The 19,035-nt window shown below is 41.1% G+C and overlaps 1 protein-coding gene across 1 annotated transcript in view; it reads right to left on the bottom strand.

Annotated features, from left to right (window-relative positions):
• The window catches only part of LOC138665903 (alpha-2-macroglobulin-like), an 88,826-nt gene extending 71,662 nt beyond the window's left edge, over positions 1 to 17,164 (bottom strand). The window contains exons 1-8 of the mRNA XM_069753856.1: positions 17,078 to 17,164; positions 10,672 to 10,855; positions 9,999 to 10,158; positions 8,197 to 8,249; positions 7,850 to 7,870; positions 7,505 to 7,658; positions 7,342 to 7,426; positions 4,264 to 4,387 (exon numbers count right to left, since the gene is read on the bottom strand). Coding sequence (XP_069609957.1) covers positions 4,264 to 4,387; positions 7,342 to 7,426; positions 7,505 to 7,658; positions 7,850 to 7,870; positions 8,197 to 8,249; positions 9,999 to 10,158; positions 10,672 to 10,855; positions 17,078 to 17,145 — 849 coding nt within the window. The 5' untranslated portion in view covers positions 17,146 to 17,164. The remainder of the gene's footprint in view (positions 1 to 4,263; positions 4,388 to 7,341; positions 7,427 to 7,504; positions 7,659 to 7,849; positions 7,871 to 8,196; positions 8,250 to 9,998; positions 10,159 to 10,671; positions 10,856 to 17,077) is intronic.
• Positions 17,165 to 19,035: the final 1,871 nt, after the last annotated feature.

Here is a 19,035-nt window from a genome sequence, read left to right as displayed (position 1 = left end):
CGAGGAGTGGCGTCATTGGCTTGAAGGAGCTAAGCATCGCGTGGTGATATTGACTGATCATAAGAACTTGACTTATCTCGAGTCTGCCAAGCGGTTGAATCCTAGACAGGCTCGTTGGTCGCTGTTTTTTGCCCGTTTTGACTTTGTGATTTCGTACCTTCCGGGCTCTAAAAATGTGAAGGCGGATGCTCTGTCTAGGAGTTTTGTGCCCGACTCTCCGGGTTTGTCTGAGCCGGCGGGTATCCTCAAGGAAGGAGTAATTGTGTCTGCCATCTCCCCTGATTTGCGGCGAGTGCTGCAAAAATTTCAGGCTAATAAACCTGATCGTTGTCCAGCGGAGAAACTGTTTGTCCCTGATAGGTGGACGAATAAAGTTATCTCTGAGGTTCATTGTTCGGTGTTGGCTGGTCATCCTGGAATCTTTGGTACCAGAGAGTTAGTGGCTAGATCCTTTTGGTGGCCATTTCTGTCGCGGGATGTGCGTACTTTTGTGCAATCCTGTGGGATTTGTGCTCGGGCTAAGCCCTGCTGTTCTCGTGCCAGTGGGTTGCTTTTGCCCTTGCCGGTCCCGAAGAGGCCTTGGACACATATCTCTATGGATTTTATTTCAGATCTTCCCATTTCTCAAAAGATGTCAGTCATTTGGGTGGTCTGTGATCGCTTTTCTAAGATGGTCCATTTGGTACCCCTGTCTAAATTGCCTTCCTCCTCTGATTTGGTGCCATTGTTCTTCCAGCATGTGGTTCGTTTACATGGCATTCCAGAGAATATCGTTTCTGACAGAGGTTCCCAGTTTGTTTCGAGGTTTTGGCGAGCCTTTTGTGTTAGGATGGGCATTGACTTGTCTTTTTCCTCGGCTTTCCATCCTCAGACTAATGGCCAGACCGAACGAACCAATCAGACCTTGGAAACATATCTGAGATGTTTTGTTTCTGCTGATCAGGATGATTGGGTGTCCTTTTTGCCTTTGGCTGAGTTTGCCCTTAATAATCGGGCCAGCTCGGCTACCTTGGTTTCGCCATTTTTCTGCAACTCTGGGTTCCATCCTCGTTTCTCTTCAGGACAGGTTGAGTCTTCGGACTGTCCTGGTGTGGATACTGTGGTGGACAGGTTGCAGCAGATTTGGACTCAGGTAGTGGACAATTTGACCTTGTCCCAGGAGAAGGCTCAACGTTTTGCTAATCGCAGACGCTGTGTGGGTCCCCGACTTCGTGTTGGGGATCTGGTTTGGTTATCTTCTCGTCATATTCCTATGAAGGTTTCCTCTCCTAAGTTTAAACCTCGTTTCATTGGCCCGTATAGGATTTCTGAGGTTCTTAATCCTGTGTCTTTTCGTCTGACCCTTCCAGATTCTTTTTCCATACATAACGTATTCCATAGGTCATTGTTGCGGAGATACGTGGCACCTATGGTTCCATCTGTTGACCCTCCTGCCCCGGTTTTGGTGGAGGGGGAGTTGGAGTATATTGTGGAGAAGATTTTGGATTCTCGTGTTTCAAGACGGAAACTCCAGTATCTGGTTAAGTGGAAGGGTTATGCTCAGGAAGATAATTCCTGGGTCTTTGCCTCTGATGTCCATGCTCCCGATCTTGTTCGTGCCTTTCATGTGGCTCATCCTGGTCGTCCTGGGGGCTCTGGTGAGGGTTCGGTGACCCCTCCTCAAGGGGGGGGTACTGTTGTGAATTATGTGGCAGAGCTCCCTCCTGTGGTCACAAGTGGTACTTCGGCTGATTCTCTCTGTGAGCTTCCGTTGGTGGAGGAAAGTGGTACTGCGGCTTCTGAGTTTCCTCCCTCAGGTGATGTGGTGAGGTCGTTAGGTGCTGCTCTACTTAACTCCACCTAGTGCTTTGTTCCTGTCCTCCTGTCAATGTTCTAGTATTGGACTTGTTTCCTCCTGGATCGTTCCTGTGGCCTGCTGCTCTGCATAGCTAAGTTTTCCTTTGCTATTTTGTTTGCTGTTTTTTCTGTCCAGCTTATCTATTTGTTTGCTGGAAGCTCTGGGACGCAGAGGGTGTACCTCCGTGCCATTAGTTCGGTACGGAGGGTCTTTTTGCCCCCTTTGCGTGGTTTTTTAGGGTTTTGTGTTGACCGCAAAGTTACCTTTCCTATCCTCGCTCTGTTCAGAAAGTCGGGCCTCACTTTGCTAAATCTATTTCATCTCTACGTTTGTCTTTTCATCTTAACTCACAGTCATTATATGTGGGGGGCTGCCTTTTCCTTTGGGGTATTTCTCTGAGGCAAGGTAGGCTTATTTTCTATCTTCAGGCTAGCTAGTTTCTCAGGCTGTGCCGAGTTGCATAGGGAGCGTTAGGCGCAATCCACGGCTGCCTCTAGTGTTGTTGGAAAGGATCAGGGATTGCGGTCAACAGAGTTCCCACGTCTCAGAGCTCGTTCTATGTTTTTGGGTTATTGTCAGATCACTGTATGTGCTCTGACCTCTATGTCCATTGTGGTACTGAATTGCCTAATCATAACATAACCCTACCTGGCATCGCCTATTTGCCTCTCGCTGCCTCCTCCACTATGTCCAATGTCCCAGACCTCCTGCACCTAAGAAAGTCACCACAGTGGCAGAGAGAGCAGTGATAAGTCTAAACCAATGGAAAAGCCAAGCAAGGCATGGTTTAAATTTACCATTGTGCTCTCCATGCCACTGTGTTGGCCATCTTGAATTCAGGAAGACCAGAAGATCGTTCTCAGTCAAGGAGACTGAAATAAAGAAATGGAAGGCGCCACGTAGGATTACTATAAACATGACAAATGTATAGTCAATTTTAAGTGTCATGATAGAGGGTCATTAATAACAACTGTATGAAAAGTCAGAATTGGACTAAGGTCACATGACCATTGTTATGAGTCTGACAGGATAGTTCTGCCTCCATCCTGGTCAGGTCAGGGTTAATTCTAGTCCGCCTCTCTTTGGTTCTGGGGCAGCTATTTAATGTTGGTAGTTCCTGGGTTTGGTGTCGGTGATACTTCCGTATACTCGGTTTGTTATTGCTGACCGAGGTTACCCATCCGTAATTGTTGTGCCTCTGTGCGTGTGAGTTTTTGCTGTGTATGACCCGGTTTGTCCCCTGACTTTTGCCTCTGTATCCTGCATTGTACTGCCCTGTCCTTCCTGTTTATCTAACCCCTTGGCTCGTCTCGGTTTACTCTCTGTCTAATCTCTAGGTACCACGCTCTCGTCTGGTTTTTGACCCTCGGCTCTCCTTTGACTATGTTTACGTTCTGTGTCCTGTACTCCACGCTCCCAGCTGCCTTCCCTGGCCACTCACGCAGTGACTCCGCCCCCTGTTATCACTTGACTGCTTTGTTCCAGGTCCTGTGCTCACTGCTTAGTCTCAGGTCCTTGCGCATTGCATGCCTTGTTCCCCCACTCCCTGCCCTCATTCCTGTGCTCTCTGATGGCACCCCCTAGGCTGCGCCAGTGACACCGTCAGTGTCATTACAACCGTATTTTTTATCCAAGAAAATCAGTCTGATTATGCTATTCACATTCTGATTAGAGATTGATTGAGTATGATTAGAGTGTGGTCTGATTTTTTCAGATGAGCAGAAGATGGGAAAAAAATTCTCTATCTTCTCCATTCTGTCTGTACATGAAAATTAGGCGGTACTCGGAGTGCAGTCTAAATTTTTTCCATGAACTCATTGACTTCCATGGTATAGTACAATCCAAATTATGGATGTAAAAAAATAGTGCACAGCCCCATAAAATAACATTGGCCCAAGTGCGATCCGATGTTTTGTTGGATCATACTTAAAGCGAAAAAACGGTCTTCTGCATGAGCCCTTAAAGGGGTTTTCCAGGACTTGTTCATTTTTCTATGGGACCTTACTGGATTACATTTCTGATATTGATGCAAAGCAGCTGGAAGATGGAACAAATTAATTACATGGCGCATGCCCCTTAATTTTGCATGTCTTTATCCTGTGCAATGTGGATCAAAATTGTGATAGAAATCACCCATCTTCATGAATTAGCTCCATAGACTTTTACTACTATTTCTAAAGGTTTTTTGTAAGAAGTAATTTTATAATAAATTAGGACAAAGTTAGTTATAGATAGGTCCACAAGACTACAAGAAGTAAAGAAATGTGGTCCTATTTATGTAGCCTCATAGATTATGTCAGTAGTCAAGTTGGATAAATCAACTCGTTCTATTAAAGATTGAATAATGTGCTGTATGTGAGAAAATGGGAGATATTTTTTCCTTATTTAATAGCTTCTACTTTATTAAATGGAAAATAGAACCTCACCTTTCCACTGAAGTTAGCACATATGGGAGGCTCATTTGCGTTCACCCTCCAATAGAAATAGGAAAAACGTTCGCGACAAATTGAAGCTGTAAAATCCCCTTGGACTGGCTTCCCATATGTGTATCTAAAGGAATATTACAAAAATTATACGGATTAATTTTAATAACAGACAAGAAATTCAATACATAGAAAGGGCATAAAAGGTGTGACATTGAAAAATGGCCAAAATATAATTTTACGAAAAGCACCAACAAAAATTGAAGAACCTCGTATAAGACATACATTAATAAAATTCTGACCCTACATTAATAACCTTTTAATCAGAGATAAATGTGAGTTTTATTTCTAAATGGAGGACCATTAGTCCTGCTTCTCAGATCGATAGCAGAATGAACATGCACTATGCCTAGCTTCAATCACTGGAGAAGGACATCATGGTCAGAAGAATAGAAGGAACAAGCTGACGAGGAAGACCAGCAACACGATGGCTTGATACTATCAAGATAACGGCGGAAAAGACCCTGATGGACCTATCTAGGCTTGCACAAGATCGATCTTCCTACAGATCGTTCATCCATTTAATCACCATGGCTCAAGATAGAGCTGAAGGCCATTAAATAATAATAATAAAAATGTCTAGCTTAAAAAATGAATAGGATCAACATCCCCATTTCAGAGAGTAGTCACAGCAGCTTGAAGATATCTCAAATCCAATATGAGTCACATTCTTTGGCCCACCTTAGGGCTCACTAAGACATCAGTTTTTTGTTGCATGTTAGTGCTATCTGTGTTTTTCAGGGACAGCTCTCCTATCCATAATAGTGAACGGGGTTGTTCACATGTCCATGATTTTTCATGGACCGAGTAGTCCACAGAAAATCATGGAGTGGAGACATGTCTAATATTGATCCGAGAGTTGGATCAAAATCGGGAATGCAAGTCTATGGGTTTGAGAAAAAATTGGACAGCACTTGGATGTTGTCCAAGTTTGGTCCGATTTTCATAGACTGCTAGATAGGAAAAGAATAGCATTTTTTTCATATATGAGAAAAGCTGATGACACTTGGACCAAATTCTAATGATACTTAGATGAAACACTGATCCCCAAAAATGGGTCTGTTTTTATCGTATGTGAAAAAAAATGGACAACTGAATGAGGCCTTACTAATACTGAAGGTAACTGTCATTAGTGTTAGGGGTCGAGTTCCCGCTTCTGCACAGGGGGAATCTCATGCCGTTTTGGCTGCGGTCTCCCAATCTTCTCCTGCCGCAGTGGAACCTGCTCAGCGGAGACGTCGGTCCTTGCGTCTGGCTCATTCTCACTCTGTGATTAGGCTTGCTGTTGCTTTTCCAGCTTTTGCCATTAAAGCCAGTGCTGGGCAGCAGTGAGCGGATGCTTTTGGGACTAAGTCCTGCTTTTTCCCTTCTGAGCATGCCCAGGGTAAGATCTCCCGTTGGAGATCGAGGGTCACATGCTCAGATGCTGCAGCGGTTCCCATTGGTCCTCCTGGAAGGTCCTGAAGGTGCTAACTTCTGAGGCAGCTTCCCATTGGTCCTTTATTGGAAGGTCCTGAACGTGCTGCAGCTATATAAGCTTCCCATGACCGCACGGCCATGCGCTAGTGTACAATTGTATACGTGTGTTTGTTGTGAGTGCAAGTCGTTCATTAAAAACCCCTACACTATTGTATGACTGTTCGCGTAAGGTGTATGGCTGCTACCTAGCGCCCGACTAATCACTCAACGTGTCACACACGAATCAGCGTCTACTGCTGTGACCGCCAGTGCAGCGCCACGCGCCAGTAGTGCGCTTCCTGTCCCACGTCCGGGTGCTTAGTGGTGTCTGCCAGCACGGCACAGTTCACACTTCAGTGCTCTAACTGGATTATCTAACACACCCAGTTGTGGTGTTGTGCGCAAGTAGTCTGAACGGACTTCAACCCTGAGTCTTGGGATTGAGTTCGCTGAATCCTTGCTTCTGTCATGCCGTTGCTGCCGCCGCCACTCCCCACTGCAGCTCGCCGGGTGCGCGCGCGCGTCGCATTCAGTTCTGCGTGTGCGCACATCTGATTCCTCTGTTGGCGCTCTTTCCTGTCCTCTCCGTCATCCTGGAGGACTGTAACCCGGAAGTAGCTCCCATGCTGCTATGTAAACTGCTTCCTGCTGCTTCTCTGTGCCTGATGTTCATTTGTGTTTACAAGTGCTTCTGGTCACCTGTGGTCTCTGTGCGTTCCTAGCTCTCTGACTTTGGGTCTCCCCCGCCCTCTGCAGTGCCTGCCTGTTTCCTGAGTTCCTGCCTTGTTCCTTCAGTTCCTGTTCCTCTGCGGTACCTTCCCGGCTCCTATATCTTTTCCTTGCTCCCGTCAGCCTCAGTGTCTCCATATTGTCCTGCCAGCCTCCGTGCCTCTGTAGCGTTCCCATCTTCTCCCTTGACTCAGTAGTTCCTTTCTGTTCCCTCTTTCCCTTTGTGCCTGCTGTGTAACCATCTGATTTCAGTCGACCCTCCAGCTTCCGTGGCGAAAGTCCCTCACGGGCCTGCCCCTAACTCTCCCTGTATAGGGGGCGGTCCACCTGGTCAGCTCGTCCGAGAGGGGTTCGTCATCACGGTCCAGTGGGTCCACTCTCCGTTTTTCACTGTTTGAATCTACATGCTCTATAGGACTGCACTCGGGTGACATCCGAGTGCAACCAGATTCTTACAGCGTCACAGCTTCCACTCATTAGTGCGGTATTGCGGACCTGTGGCTTTACAGGGTTCGCTTTCACCGCCATATAGCACTGCCATTTACTAGCAGCAGGTTTTCACCTGCACTGTGGACCCCGGACTGCAAACGCGTTCCGCCAGTCCTAACAATTAGTTGTTTTAGTTAGGCTTTCTATAAGGTTATCAAGCAACATCTTCTATGCAATTTTACTCTTTAAAATTGGAAACCTGTCAACAAATTCAGGATTCTTTACATTTCCGTTTCTAACCGTTAAAAACACCCCATTATGAATCTATTAGAATCCTGATCCTTTCATAAAATACAAGCAAAGCCTAAATTGTATTAAAAATGTTTTAGTTTTTTTTTTACTCACTTGCCACAAACTTTAACTGGAAACTCTTCGCTGTTAAACAGAACATATTTAGGGAACTGGACACTGACCTCGAATTTTGGAAGTACTGAAAAGAGAACAGCCAACGGTTAGATTAGAATAAGCAAACGCATGTTACATATTGGAAATAAAAAAGTTTCCTCACCATATTCCTCCACAGTGAAGGTATGGGATATGTCTTTCAATTTAATGGAATATTCCCCCAAGGTGGGCTCAGAGGAAAGAGCAAGCGAGAGCTCAGCAATCCCCTGATTAAGCTTCACATTCAACCATTGACCAATCCTGTTTTTTTCTGGGTCCTAAAAAGAACAACCAGAAAACAACAACCACATCGATCGATGACATTTTTTAAGATCAACTAAAAAATTTTCATTCTAAAACTATATAAAAAAAACACAAAAAGGCTTTTGTCGTTTTTATTCTATCCATTCATGCTTACAATAAATGATGTCTTACATCAATATTACTTTCCCTATATGTATTTTCTTACCTGTACTTCAACCACAGGGATCTAAGAAAAAAAAGATATTTAGAATTTTTGCAGCTTTTTGAAAGGAATATCATTTCCAAAATATAAAGGGAATACAAATTCTAAAATATAAAATGCTGTTAAATGTACATTTTTATTGAGTTTATTAGTCAATCACAATGGTTTGTTAATTATGGTGCGAAGGGAAAATACCTTCATATTGGGATTTGATTAAACATTACATCATTTTTTGGAGTTATACAGTAGAAGTGTATGGGCCACTATTACCACCATAAGGTCCATCACCAATAAATTACAAAATTATCTTATTTTTCTTTTTGTTGCTGTTAGTTTTATTTAAGACTTACCAAAATATTTTCTGGTTTGAAATCTTCATTAAGGGATAGAATTCTGAACTTCACTGTGACAAAAAAAAAAACACAGTCACTAAAACTTTTTGAATTTTCCCACAATTAATTTTGAATGAGTTTTTGATGCTCTGTATTTCGCTGCTCAAAAAACTCAGCGTTAAACAAGTGGATGGAATTTATAGAAATTTCACGCCCGCTCTGATTTTTCTTTTTTACTCTGTGGTGCTTTTTTTGAAAGTCGTAGAAAGTCAATCTTTCTTGCGGGTATGCTGAATTTTATTTGTGGACTTTCTCTATAGAATTGAATTAGTTTCTGAAAATCTGCATCTGCGTTTTTAGTGTGTTTCTGCTGTAGAAACGAGCTAAAAATGCATGACTGTATCAATAAAGTTTTAACAAAAGCAAATACCAGGAAGCATCAAAAAAACGAAGCAGCATGGTTCAAAACATGACATGCCAAAAAGAGACAAAAACCATCAAAAACGCAATAAAAATGCATGTAAAAAATGCATTTAAACCTGCAAGTAACCTAATTAAGCTAATAGATGTAGAAATGCTGCAGAAAATCTGCTACATCAAAACGAACCAAATAATCATCTAGGGAACATAGCCTAAAGGGATTGACCATTGACAACATTTTCACTAGAATGTTCTAAAGTGTTTGTGGTGGCAAATACATGTGTAAATGTGATCATACTTCACCCCAGATGTCCATTGGAAGGCCCCCGCAATATAGGCTTTATAAATCATGCAAAACTGCAGTTCCCGTATCCATATAAAGCCAGGCCAATCATCCAGCCATTTTTCTATGTATATCTACTGTACAGTATCTAGGCAGTAAATGTATAGATTTTGCAGTCTGTGTATGTGCATGAGCTAAACGTAGCCAGTTACTGTTCAAAACCTACGTATAGGAGGATACAGCCTAGGGACCGCGGAGAAAGTGATAATGTTGGTACTTCATGTGATTGCCAAAAACTTGTCTTCTGTAGAGGCAGGGACTGAGACACTGAAGTATTAAAGGGGTTGCCCACTTCTAGGACAACTCCTTCTTAAATGAAACGTTCGGCCCCGATAAAATAAAAAAACCTATACTCACCTTCCATGCCGGAGCATTCCAGTGGGGTCGGCACTTGCGGTCCGATTGCTGTGATGCTCTGAAATGACACGTGATGCCCGGTGCCCAATCTGCACTGGCGTCACTGTCCCGGCCTTCGTACGAACTGAGCATAAAGCAGAATTCCGGGCTACAGCTGATTTCTGACTTCCTCTTCTTGTTCAATTCGACAGGAAGTGGAGACAGTGATGCCAGTGCTGATTGGGTGTCGGGCACCACGTGTCATTTCACCGCATCACAGGCCAGGGACCGCGAGTGCTCATGCTGCTGGAATGGAGCCAGCACGGGAGGTGAATGTCGTTTTTTTTATTTTATAGGGGCCAAATATTTAGTTTATGAAGGGGTTGTCCTAGTAGTGGACAACCCCATTAACATACCCCTAACACTGGAACTCTAATAGCCAGGCAGGGGTAAAGTATATGCATTTTACAGATGTACATGCCACCACAAACACCTTGCACAACCCAATAAACATTATCAACAATGAAAATTAGCCTATAAAGAGATCACAACATCAACAAAAGACTGTCTATTAACTATTTTACTTTTTAAAAAAATCATGATTTTGCATTAGTCGGTCAGGAGATGGCTATGATATATTGTATGTATAGGTATAATATGAATTGAAACCTTAGGGGTTTTGCTAGCATGGTGTGATATTGTGTTACATATGTTTTCTTACCAGTTTGTCCTGGTTTGTACACAGGTTTATCTGTCTGGACAAAAGTTTTGGATAGTTGCTTCTTTACAAGGACTTTACTAGTATTGGTAACTAGTTCCCCTGAGCTTTCAAGGGAGAGAGTTATTGTGCCGACTGACACATCTTCTTCAGGAATGGGAACCTGCCAAAATAAAATTAAACCATAAACATATATATTTTGCTAATATACAAAAGCATCTCAGTGTTTTCTTACATTGTTTGGTTAATGAAATCCAGCAGTTTTGTAATATATCTTCTTTAGCTATTTTGTAGATTTTTTTTTTTTACCATAAAATAGATCTGTCACCAGGTTTCAAAATACAACCTGTATACATGATTAAGTAGGTCTGTAAGACCTGATGGGGATGATGTAGTTACTTTGAAAATCCATGACAGTATGGCTATATAATCCTCTCTGAAATTTTAACTCAATTTCCAGCCACTTAGCTTCTCAGTGTCCCTCCTCACTGCTGAGATCTCACACTGCTCAGTACAAGCTGCAGCTGTCAGTCAAGCTGGGTGGGTGGAGACTTAATACACTTAAACAACAAGATCATTAGGTCTAAGATATCTATTTATTAATGTATTCAGTTTACTATGTGAAATCTGGAAATCTGTTGACAGATGTGATATAAAAGGATTGTCCAAATTTTACCTGGAAGTTGAAGCAGGTGAATGGGGTGTTTTGCTGGAATGCTTTTTCTATGAGAGTGGAGTCCTTGTTTCCTAGGTTCAGAGACATTTTCACGTTGGTCTCTCCTTCAGCATTCTCCAATTGCAGACAGATGGTTTCTGATTGCTGACTACGTAACTCTGATGGGAAGATGACGGCATAGTGTCTGGCAAGGAAGACATAGAAGATAGGATATCATTATAAAGAGTACGAGAAAATAAGGGACAGCAGAAAAGCTCGAGCTTTGCAGGACGCATGGTTATTATTATTATTATTATAATTATTATTATTTTTTTTTGTAATGGCTTATAAGATACAAAAGTGATGCAGAAACATTAGAGGAGATGTATTAAAACTTGCAAAAAATGAAACAGTTGCCCAGACTTTCATTTTATTAAAAGAAAACTGAAAAATAAAAAGGAAAAAATCTGTGCGGCACAGTGGGAAAATTTTCCACTTTTCTTCTGTTTTGATACATCTCCCTCCTATTTGCTCACCTGTATGTATACAGATATACCGGTAAGCAATATGATTGCTACTGAACTGCAATACCCTGTAATATTTTGGGTTGAAAAAACAAACAGGTGCATCGAAAGTCTCATTGAGACGTCAATTTTTCACATACGTGTTGTATCTGTGATTTTCATGAATAGAACATGCACCTTTTGTCTTTCAATATTTTTTATTAAACTTTTTTAAGAGTAACTATGAGAAGGTAAAAGGAGGAAAGATTGGTAAGGGCTGGGATTGGGGAAGGGAATTAAAGATTATTTATTGAGGGGAGGGATGGTGACAGGGGAATAAGGGAAAGAGAACGTGGGAGAAATAAATTGTATTGCAAGGTTTAACATTACAATAGTCTAATACATTTCTACAAGAACACACAAAATAAGGTAAATCAAAATACTATGAGACCAAACAGCAAAAAAATTAAAAAGTTGTAGAATCTTAAATGAGAAATCTACAAAAAGTCCTCCTAGAGCAACCCAAAACCTGATGGGTTCTCTTCTTTTGGGGTAAAGATCGTGGATGAAGTCCATGAAAGAACAACTTTAATATTGTGACAAGAAGGTGAAATTGAAGAGGAAAACAATTAACATTTCCGAAACATATATGGAATCCAGCAGGATAAAAAGAAAATATTAAGTAAACATTAATATAATGCACTTTAGTGATATACAAATTAGGAGAAAGTGAGTTTTTATGAAAGTGGAGGTGAAGGTAAAATTATTATTAAATGAAATGAGAGTGGAAGTAAAAATAAAAAATGAATATCACAGAAAAGTATAAACTTATATTTCTATGGGAATATTTGAATATAAGAGGATAAAAGAGATATCGAACATTCACCGTTTGTAATCTAATGGACTGTTCGCACTTCTATGTGTTTTTTGTGGACCATGTATCTGTGCAAAAATCATGGAGACGTTTCTGCTTTTTAATAGGGATGATGGATGAAAAGCAGCAGCAATACAAGTTTTTGCACCCCAGAAAATCATGGACATCACATGGTAGGCATCAATGTGCAGTCCCTGTGCTCTCTGTGATTCACATTGCATTGAATAGGAGAAACTTTGTAATTTATTAATTAATTTATTTATACATGAACGCCACTGATTACAATTACATACACACTGACCAAACACTGATGACACTTGTACCATTTATTTGCATACGACTTATTGATGTCTCAAAGAGGCCTAAATGATGGTGTACCAATTTTGCCAAACTTGGCGAAGCCTTGTGCACAGCTTGTGTAAAGCAGTACAATGAGTCTTAGGCTACTTTCACACTAGCGTTAACTGCAAACCGTCACAAAAACGTCTTTTTGCTGAAAAAACGGATGCGTCAAAAAAGTGCAAAATGTATGCAACGCATACAGCATTTCGACGGATCCGTCTATTTGGGGATGTCTGGCCAATTAGCTAAAAAAATCCTGTTTCTGAGCATGCTCAGTAGAAAAAAAAGTATTGCAGCGCTGCATTGCGTCGTACGACGTGTCTCGACGCATCCGTCGCTCATAGACTTTCATTGTAGCCAAAGACGCATGCCGATGGATGCGCCGAGACACGTTTTTTTGTCGGAGCCAAAAAACGTTGCAATCTACGTTTTTCCAGATGACGTGTTGCCTAATTTTGACGCATCCGTTGAAAGACGTATACCGACGTATGCAAATCCGTCGCAATGCGTCGCCAATACAAGTCTATGGGGAAAAAACGCATCCAGCAAAATATTTTGCTGGATGCGTTTTTTCTGCAAAACGACGCATTTTAACGTATTGCAGTTAACGCTAGTGTGAAAGTAGCCTTAGTAGCTCCTTGGTTGAGAGTTGTACAATCTCCGTCCACTGCCATACTGTCTTATTAGAAAGTATAAAATAATGCAGAATATGCCTCTGTAAATGCTTCTGTAAGGGAGGGTTTGGGTAGTGATGTGTTCTTTTAAAAATAAAGGCTTTAATACAGTGGAAATGTGGTTTACTTAATCAAGTAAGCAGAATTAATACAGGTGTACACCTGACAGGTTAAAAGAACAGCTTTACTAAAGAAGAGGCATCAAGCTTAATGATTAAAAAGTTTTTCATGAGGCAATATGCTTGGTGGTTTCAATAATGTTTTAAAAGGCAACAGCTTAAAGAGAGATGGTAAGTTGTTATTTACAACAGTGAGATCGGACTTACGAGATATTACCGTATACTATACGGTGTATAGCCTGCTGGCAATGTGTTCAGCAGCTCCTACTTACTCCGGCATAGTTTTGGTGTCTTTCTTAATGCAGCACAGCAAACTATCTCTTTGCTTGATTCAGCCCCTCTCTAATCTACCAGTGGTGGCAATCCTTGTCCTCTCTCTCAGTAATGGCGGTACTCTCGTCCAGTTGTGCTGGTCTCGCCCACCTTAGACTAATAAGAAAAACAGCAGAATAGACTGGAGCTGTATACCTGCTCCACGCTGACCCTCTTTAAAGACTATAGGTAGATAATCACATGTAGTAGTGAGTTCTACTCTCACTTTCTAGCTATGACGCTTAGTATGAAGAAGAACTCAGTGCTCCAAATTTGTAGTTCTCAATGAAAATTGGATTGCAGGAACTGAACAATTACTGTTTCAAGTGACATTTTGAACTGATATCCCAGACCTAGGATAGAGAGCAAATAGCCCTTCTAGCTGGTGTATACTAGCAGTGCTATTTGCTCTCTATCCTCTTCTCTGCCCTGCAATCCATGTGCTTGAAAAAGTTCCGCTATGTAAGAACAAACCGTCACTTGAAATTGTAATTGGATTATGGGAGTTAAGCAATTTTCATGTTGAACTACATATTTGGAGCACTGAGTTTTTCTTCATGCTGTGCGTTAAGGAGTGGAATTCTATTCAAGCACCCTACTATACGATGTGCACACAGCACATCTACTATGGATTACTATGAGACATCCCTACCAACTGTCCACAAATTTTGAGACACAATCACAGTAAATTCCGATTGGGAGGATCTGCACAAAATCCACCCAAAATGGGTAGTTCAGGTAGGCTGGGAAGGCTTCCGTTGCAGTGTTGGGGCAGGACTTAATCATCCCTATTCCCCATTGAGAAATTTCAGTAAGCATGTATGACTACCCTTTCTGCTGGGCTCCACAAGTTTTTCTTCTTCCAGGCTGGCCAATCTGCATGTTGTTTGACCTTTACTGGTGGCAAACAGTACCCTTTAATGGCATCTGCAATACTTCTGTTAGGAGTGGTTATGACAGTAAGTTTCCCCTGGTATAGCTTAGTTGTTCAAACATGGGACTTAGTTTATGGACATGAGGATTTTGTGAAACTAAAGTAACATACATTGTACAGAACTCTAGTTGCAAATGGGTAAGGTTTAATCTCTGGTACCCCACTATAGTTGAGAATTTAAAATTAGACCCACTCTTGGCTGCAAAGAATGATGGACAAGACTATTCCATTCTATAGACTTGAAAGGGTGGCCCATTTTATGAATACACAACAACTGAACTAGATGTAAATACCATTTACTCAGCACATTGTCACCACTCTGTTGTTGGGTGTCCCGGGACCAGGGGCTTCTTCCATCTCCCTACCGCTAGGGGCACCCTAGCTCGGCCTGTTCTCCAGATTACTTTCTGGTGAAGACTCTGTAGCCACATACCTTGCTTTGGCTCCTGAATCTGCCCTCAGTCTGTATCCTTCCCCCACCCAGGGAAGAGGGTAGTAGTAGTGTACCATAATACAACAACCAAATTAACAAGAAAATATGAACAGGGGTAAAGAAAAATACAAAATATACAAATATACCTAGCAACAGTCACAGATAAGTCCACCAAACTCCTTCTCCAATAATAACCACTAACAACCTCCAGCCATGCAGCACCTGCCTAGCTCTGACAATGAGAGCTAGTCAGGACCCAGATTATTTAGGAAATGGGAGTGGCCAACAGTGCACAGCTGAAATCCTTAATGCAGGAAAGCTTCCAGGAGCTCTCAACTGAGCCGATTAACCCCTGCACTGCTAAAAGAAACTTGCACCATTTAATATGAAGGTGAAGTGCTTCTAATCAGTGCAGGAGTAGGAGAATACATATGCTGCGGTCTTCTGGCACTTCTCTACAATTTATATTTGCATGGCTTAGTAATACAGTTGATGCTTAAGAATAACAATGTGCTGAATAACACTCAATCTTTAATGGGGACCCAAGCTGTAGTAGTATTTCCTATTATAGTACTGTTGTCCTATTTAGTAACAGGGGGGTTATTGACCCCTCCAAGAACCAAGTGCTTTACCTTCACCTTTACCTTTACCAATTTACCAATTGCTGAACCTTCTATGCTTCTGTCCCTTTTGAGCAAATGTTTTCTTGCAGTCAATAGGAAAGGCAGAGTGTTGGCAGGAAAAACACTTCGTACATCTGTGCTTTTGATGCGTTTTTGCATTTTTTTTCTTTATTCAGTTGAATGGATAAAAAAATGCGACAAAAATGCTGAAAAAATTGACATGCTGCAGTTTAAAAAGCAAAACACAAAAGCTCTGCAGCTAAAAAAACAAAGAAAAAAAATGTGTTGTGAATGAGGTTTTAGAAATGTTACTCATTTTGCTGCTACAATAAAACACTGCATTTTTTTCTATTAAAAATGCACTAAAAAAATTGATGCATAAACATAGCATGAAAACATACCCTAATGATAAATGCATATTTGCTGCGGATCTTCCTTGCGCCTTTGCATCTGAAAAATAGGCAGCTAAGCAGGTACCAGCTAAGTAGATGAAGTGCTACTTCCAACAGGTGGCGCTATAGAGTTTAAGTCCTCTTTTTCTCAGAAGAGGCAATTTGCATAAAATCTCTTTGGCATGTTGCTGAAATTTTTCAAACATCTGTGGTGCAGATTTTGACATTTTAAATACGGTAGTTTATAGAGTGAAATCTGCAACAAATTGCTCAGCTAAAACTGCATGTGGTTTTCTGGTTAGATCCATTGACATATCCTTCTGGTGTAGCCTATGAGATAGCATGTTTTTACAGAGAATTGCGGGCCTTAGATGTGCTGTTTTAGGAGAAGTTTATAGCTCAAGAACCTAATTTTTTAAGTTTTTTGGAGCAGTTTTATTATCTTACATTGCAAACTAAGTAAATAAAATAAGATCTATGCACACAGTGTATCATCAAAGGACTATCTTGCCAAGATCTCAATCAAGTTTTAGTACCAAAGCTTGTCATACATGTTATATGGCTGTTGACCGAACAATGATTCAGTACGATCGTTCATCCGAAAGCCATTTCATACAACTCTTCCATAAACAGGTTCACTCGCTCTGCTCAGCGCCTTTGTGTTCTCTATGAGACATCTGCCAGCTGACACATCGGCCGGTGGCTTTTCTCTGGGAGAACAATGCAATCAAATTTGGAAAAGTCTGATCAACATCTCTCTCAACCATCCGTCAATTGGTTCCTCCATAGACATTGGACCATTGGCCAAACCTGTTAATATTACTGGGTACAGCCGATATCAGTCTAATGTGTATGGGGGCCTTCCGATTAATCAACTTCAATTGCACATAATAATAGAAATATTGAAAATCTTTTTTCTGGTGCAATTTTTGGCTCATACTTTGTTTATAGAAACAATTATAGATAGGAAATAGTTCTAAAATTGATAAATTAAGGTATGTGAGAAGTGTCCACCATGCAGTTTTTTCTTGGATTTTTGTCAATTGTGTTGATTACAACCTTAGTGATATTGCATGCATATTAAAATCAATCAATACAGATGCAGAATGAACTTTTGCTTTTGAAATTAACTTGAAAAAAACTAACTGCAGTCTAGAACAATAGAAAAATTGAAAGGTCTATTAAATATAATACAAAGTAAAATACAACTTTTGTACTTACAGCTTTCCTTCCAATGCCCCCAAGATCTGCAATATGACCAACCCCACACATACAGTCCAGTGTCCCATTTTGCAAGTGAACAGGACAGTGACTTCTGCGTTTGGCCTTTTTAACATTTTATATTGTGTTTACACCCCCGGACAGTCTTGCAATTGTATGCACAAGATGGACATTGTACAGGGACCAGGCTCATCAAATATTTGTTAAGCACTGACTGCTAAGCTAAAGGCTTTGGAGAGATTTCACAAGAAGTATGCCAAATCTATTAGGCCAAATTTATACTGTTTAACCCCATGAAGTCTCAAAATAATAGCATTGGGTATAAGTACATGGGGGTCTTCATTGGACCTCCATTATATTATTATGGTGGACTGAATAAATGGCCAATTTAGATCGTGAGCTGGAGCATGGTTGATCAAAAAAAGTAAAGATATGACTCAGAATAAGTGGTTGGATGCACTTTTTATCATTTTGGGATATGTTGAGCCACTGCTTGGAGCAAAGTGAAGAAAAGGACATATCTGTAACTCCAGAATATTTCTACAATAATCCTCTTTCTTGTTTTTCATCATGTTTTCTATTCGATGTTTAACAATAGCACCCAAACATTAAATGAGTGGTCCACTCTTTCCTTAAGTCACCTGAGTGCTGCAGACCATCAGTGGATGAACCTTGGATGAAGCTCAGAATTCTGATGAAAGTGTGAGCGCTGCTGCCAATCTGTAGCAGCTGATAGGTTGTAATGGTCACATGACATAACAATGTTATGCGAGCACCAGGAAACACAGCACCGACCTCCCTGGAACTGAGCCGGGTCTGGGCAGGTGAGAATATTGTGCTTTCCTTTTACATGGAGACCTGCAGAATTTAAGACTTTTTTTTCAAATAGTAGGCAACCCATTCAATTGTACTTAACTCATTAAAGCGGTGATCCGAAGGTCAAATAAATTTTTATCTAACTCCTTATCTATTTAGTGCCATAATCTAAACTAATTTCTAATATGACTGCATCAAAAATTCCCTTCCGATTCCTAACTACACTATCTAACTGATGTTGTACTTTTTTCCCTCCTTTCTGTGTAATGACACCTCATTGGAGAATCCAAGTGCATGCTGGGATGATTAAACAAAGTGTCATCAGAGAGCAGAGGCCATGGTCACTACTGCAGCCCCTGCTTTCTCCATGAAACAAAGAGTTGTCAGATGCTTGTTTTAGGGACGAGATAGTCCCTGCACACTGTCATTGTGTGATGTGCACAGTGACAGCGCACTCTGTGTTGGTGGCTCAGATCAGCAGTATTGAGTTGGCAACTCAGCATAGCGTATTGTCAGATTGTGGTCTTAGGATATCCAGCATTCATCACTGGTTTCTGAACCAGATCCATTTAGCCAAATAGAAGTAATGAAAGAAATCAGTGTTCTCACAATTTTTATTCTGCTGTATTCATAAATGGGGAGTTCTCCCAACCTCTGTCTTTACCTCTCCCAATGACTGCTGTGTCTGCATATATACAATGAAAGTAAATAAGTAAATGTTGCCCAGCGACACCCCCTAAACCTGAAAGATCTGAAGAAGATCTATATGGAGGAGGGGGCCAAAAATCCCTGCTGCAGTGTGTGCAAACTTGATCAAGAGCTACAGGAAACATCTGACCTCTGTAATTGCAAACAAAGGTTTCTGCACCAAATATTAAGTTCTGTTTTTCTATTGTATCAAATACTTATTTCATGCAATGAGATGCAAATAAATTATGTAAAAATCATACAAAGTGCTTTTCTGGCTTTTATTTTTAGATTCTGTCTCTCACAGTTGAAGTATACCTACGATAAAAGTTACAGAACTCTCCATTCTTTGTTTTGGGAAAAATCATCAGTGTATCAAATACTTATTTTCCCCACTGTATCACACTAGTCAGTCACCCTTGAGTGGTGCAGGTAGAGATGGAGGGAGTGCTCCA

Source organism: Ranitomeya imitator, chromosome 2, assembly GCF_032444005.1.
Source record: "Ranitomeya imitator isolate aRanImi1 chromosome 2, aRanImi1.pri, whole genome shotgun sequence".
NCBI classification, from domain to species: Eukaryota; Metazoa; Chordata; class Amphibia; order Anura; family Dendrobatidae; genus Ranitomeya; species Ranitomeya imitator.
The sequence above is the reverse complement of the archived record's forward strand: the minus strand, read 5'-3'. Positions and strand labels throughout refer to the sequence as shown.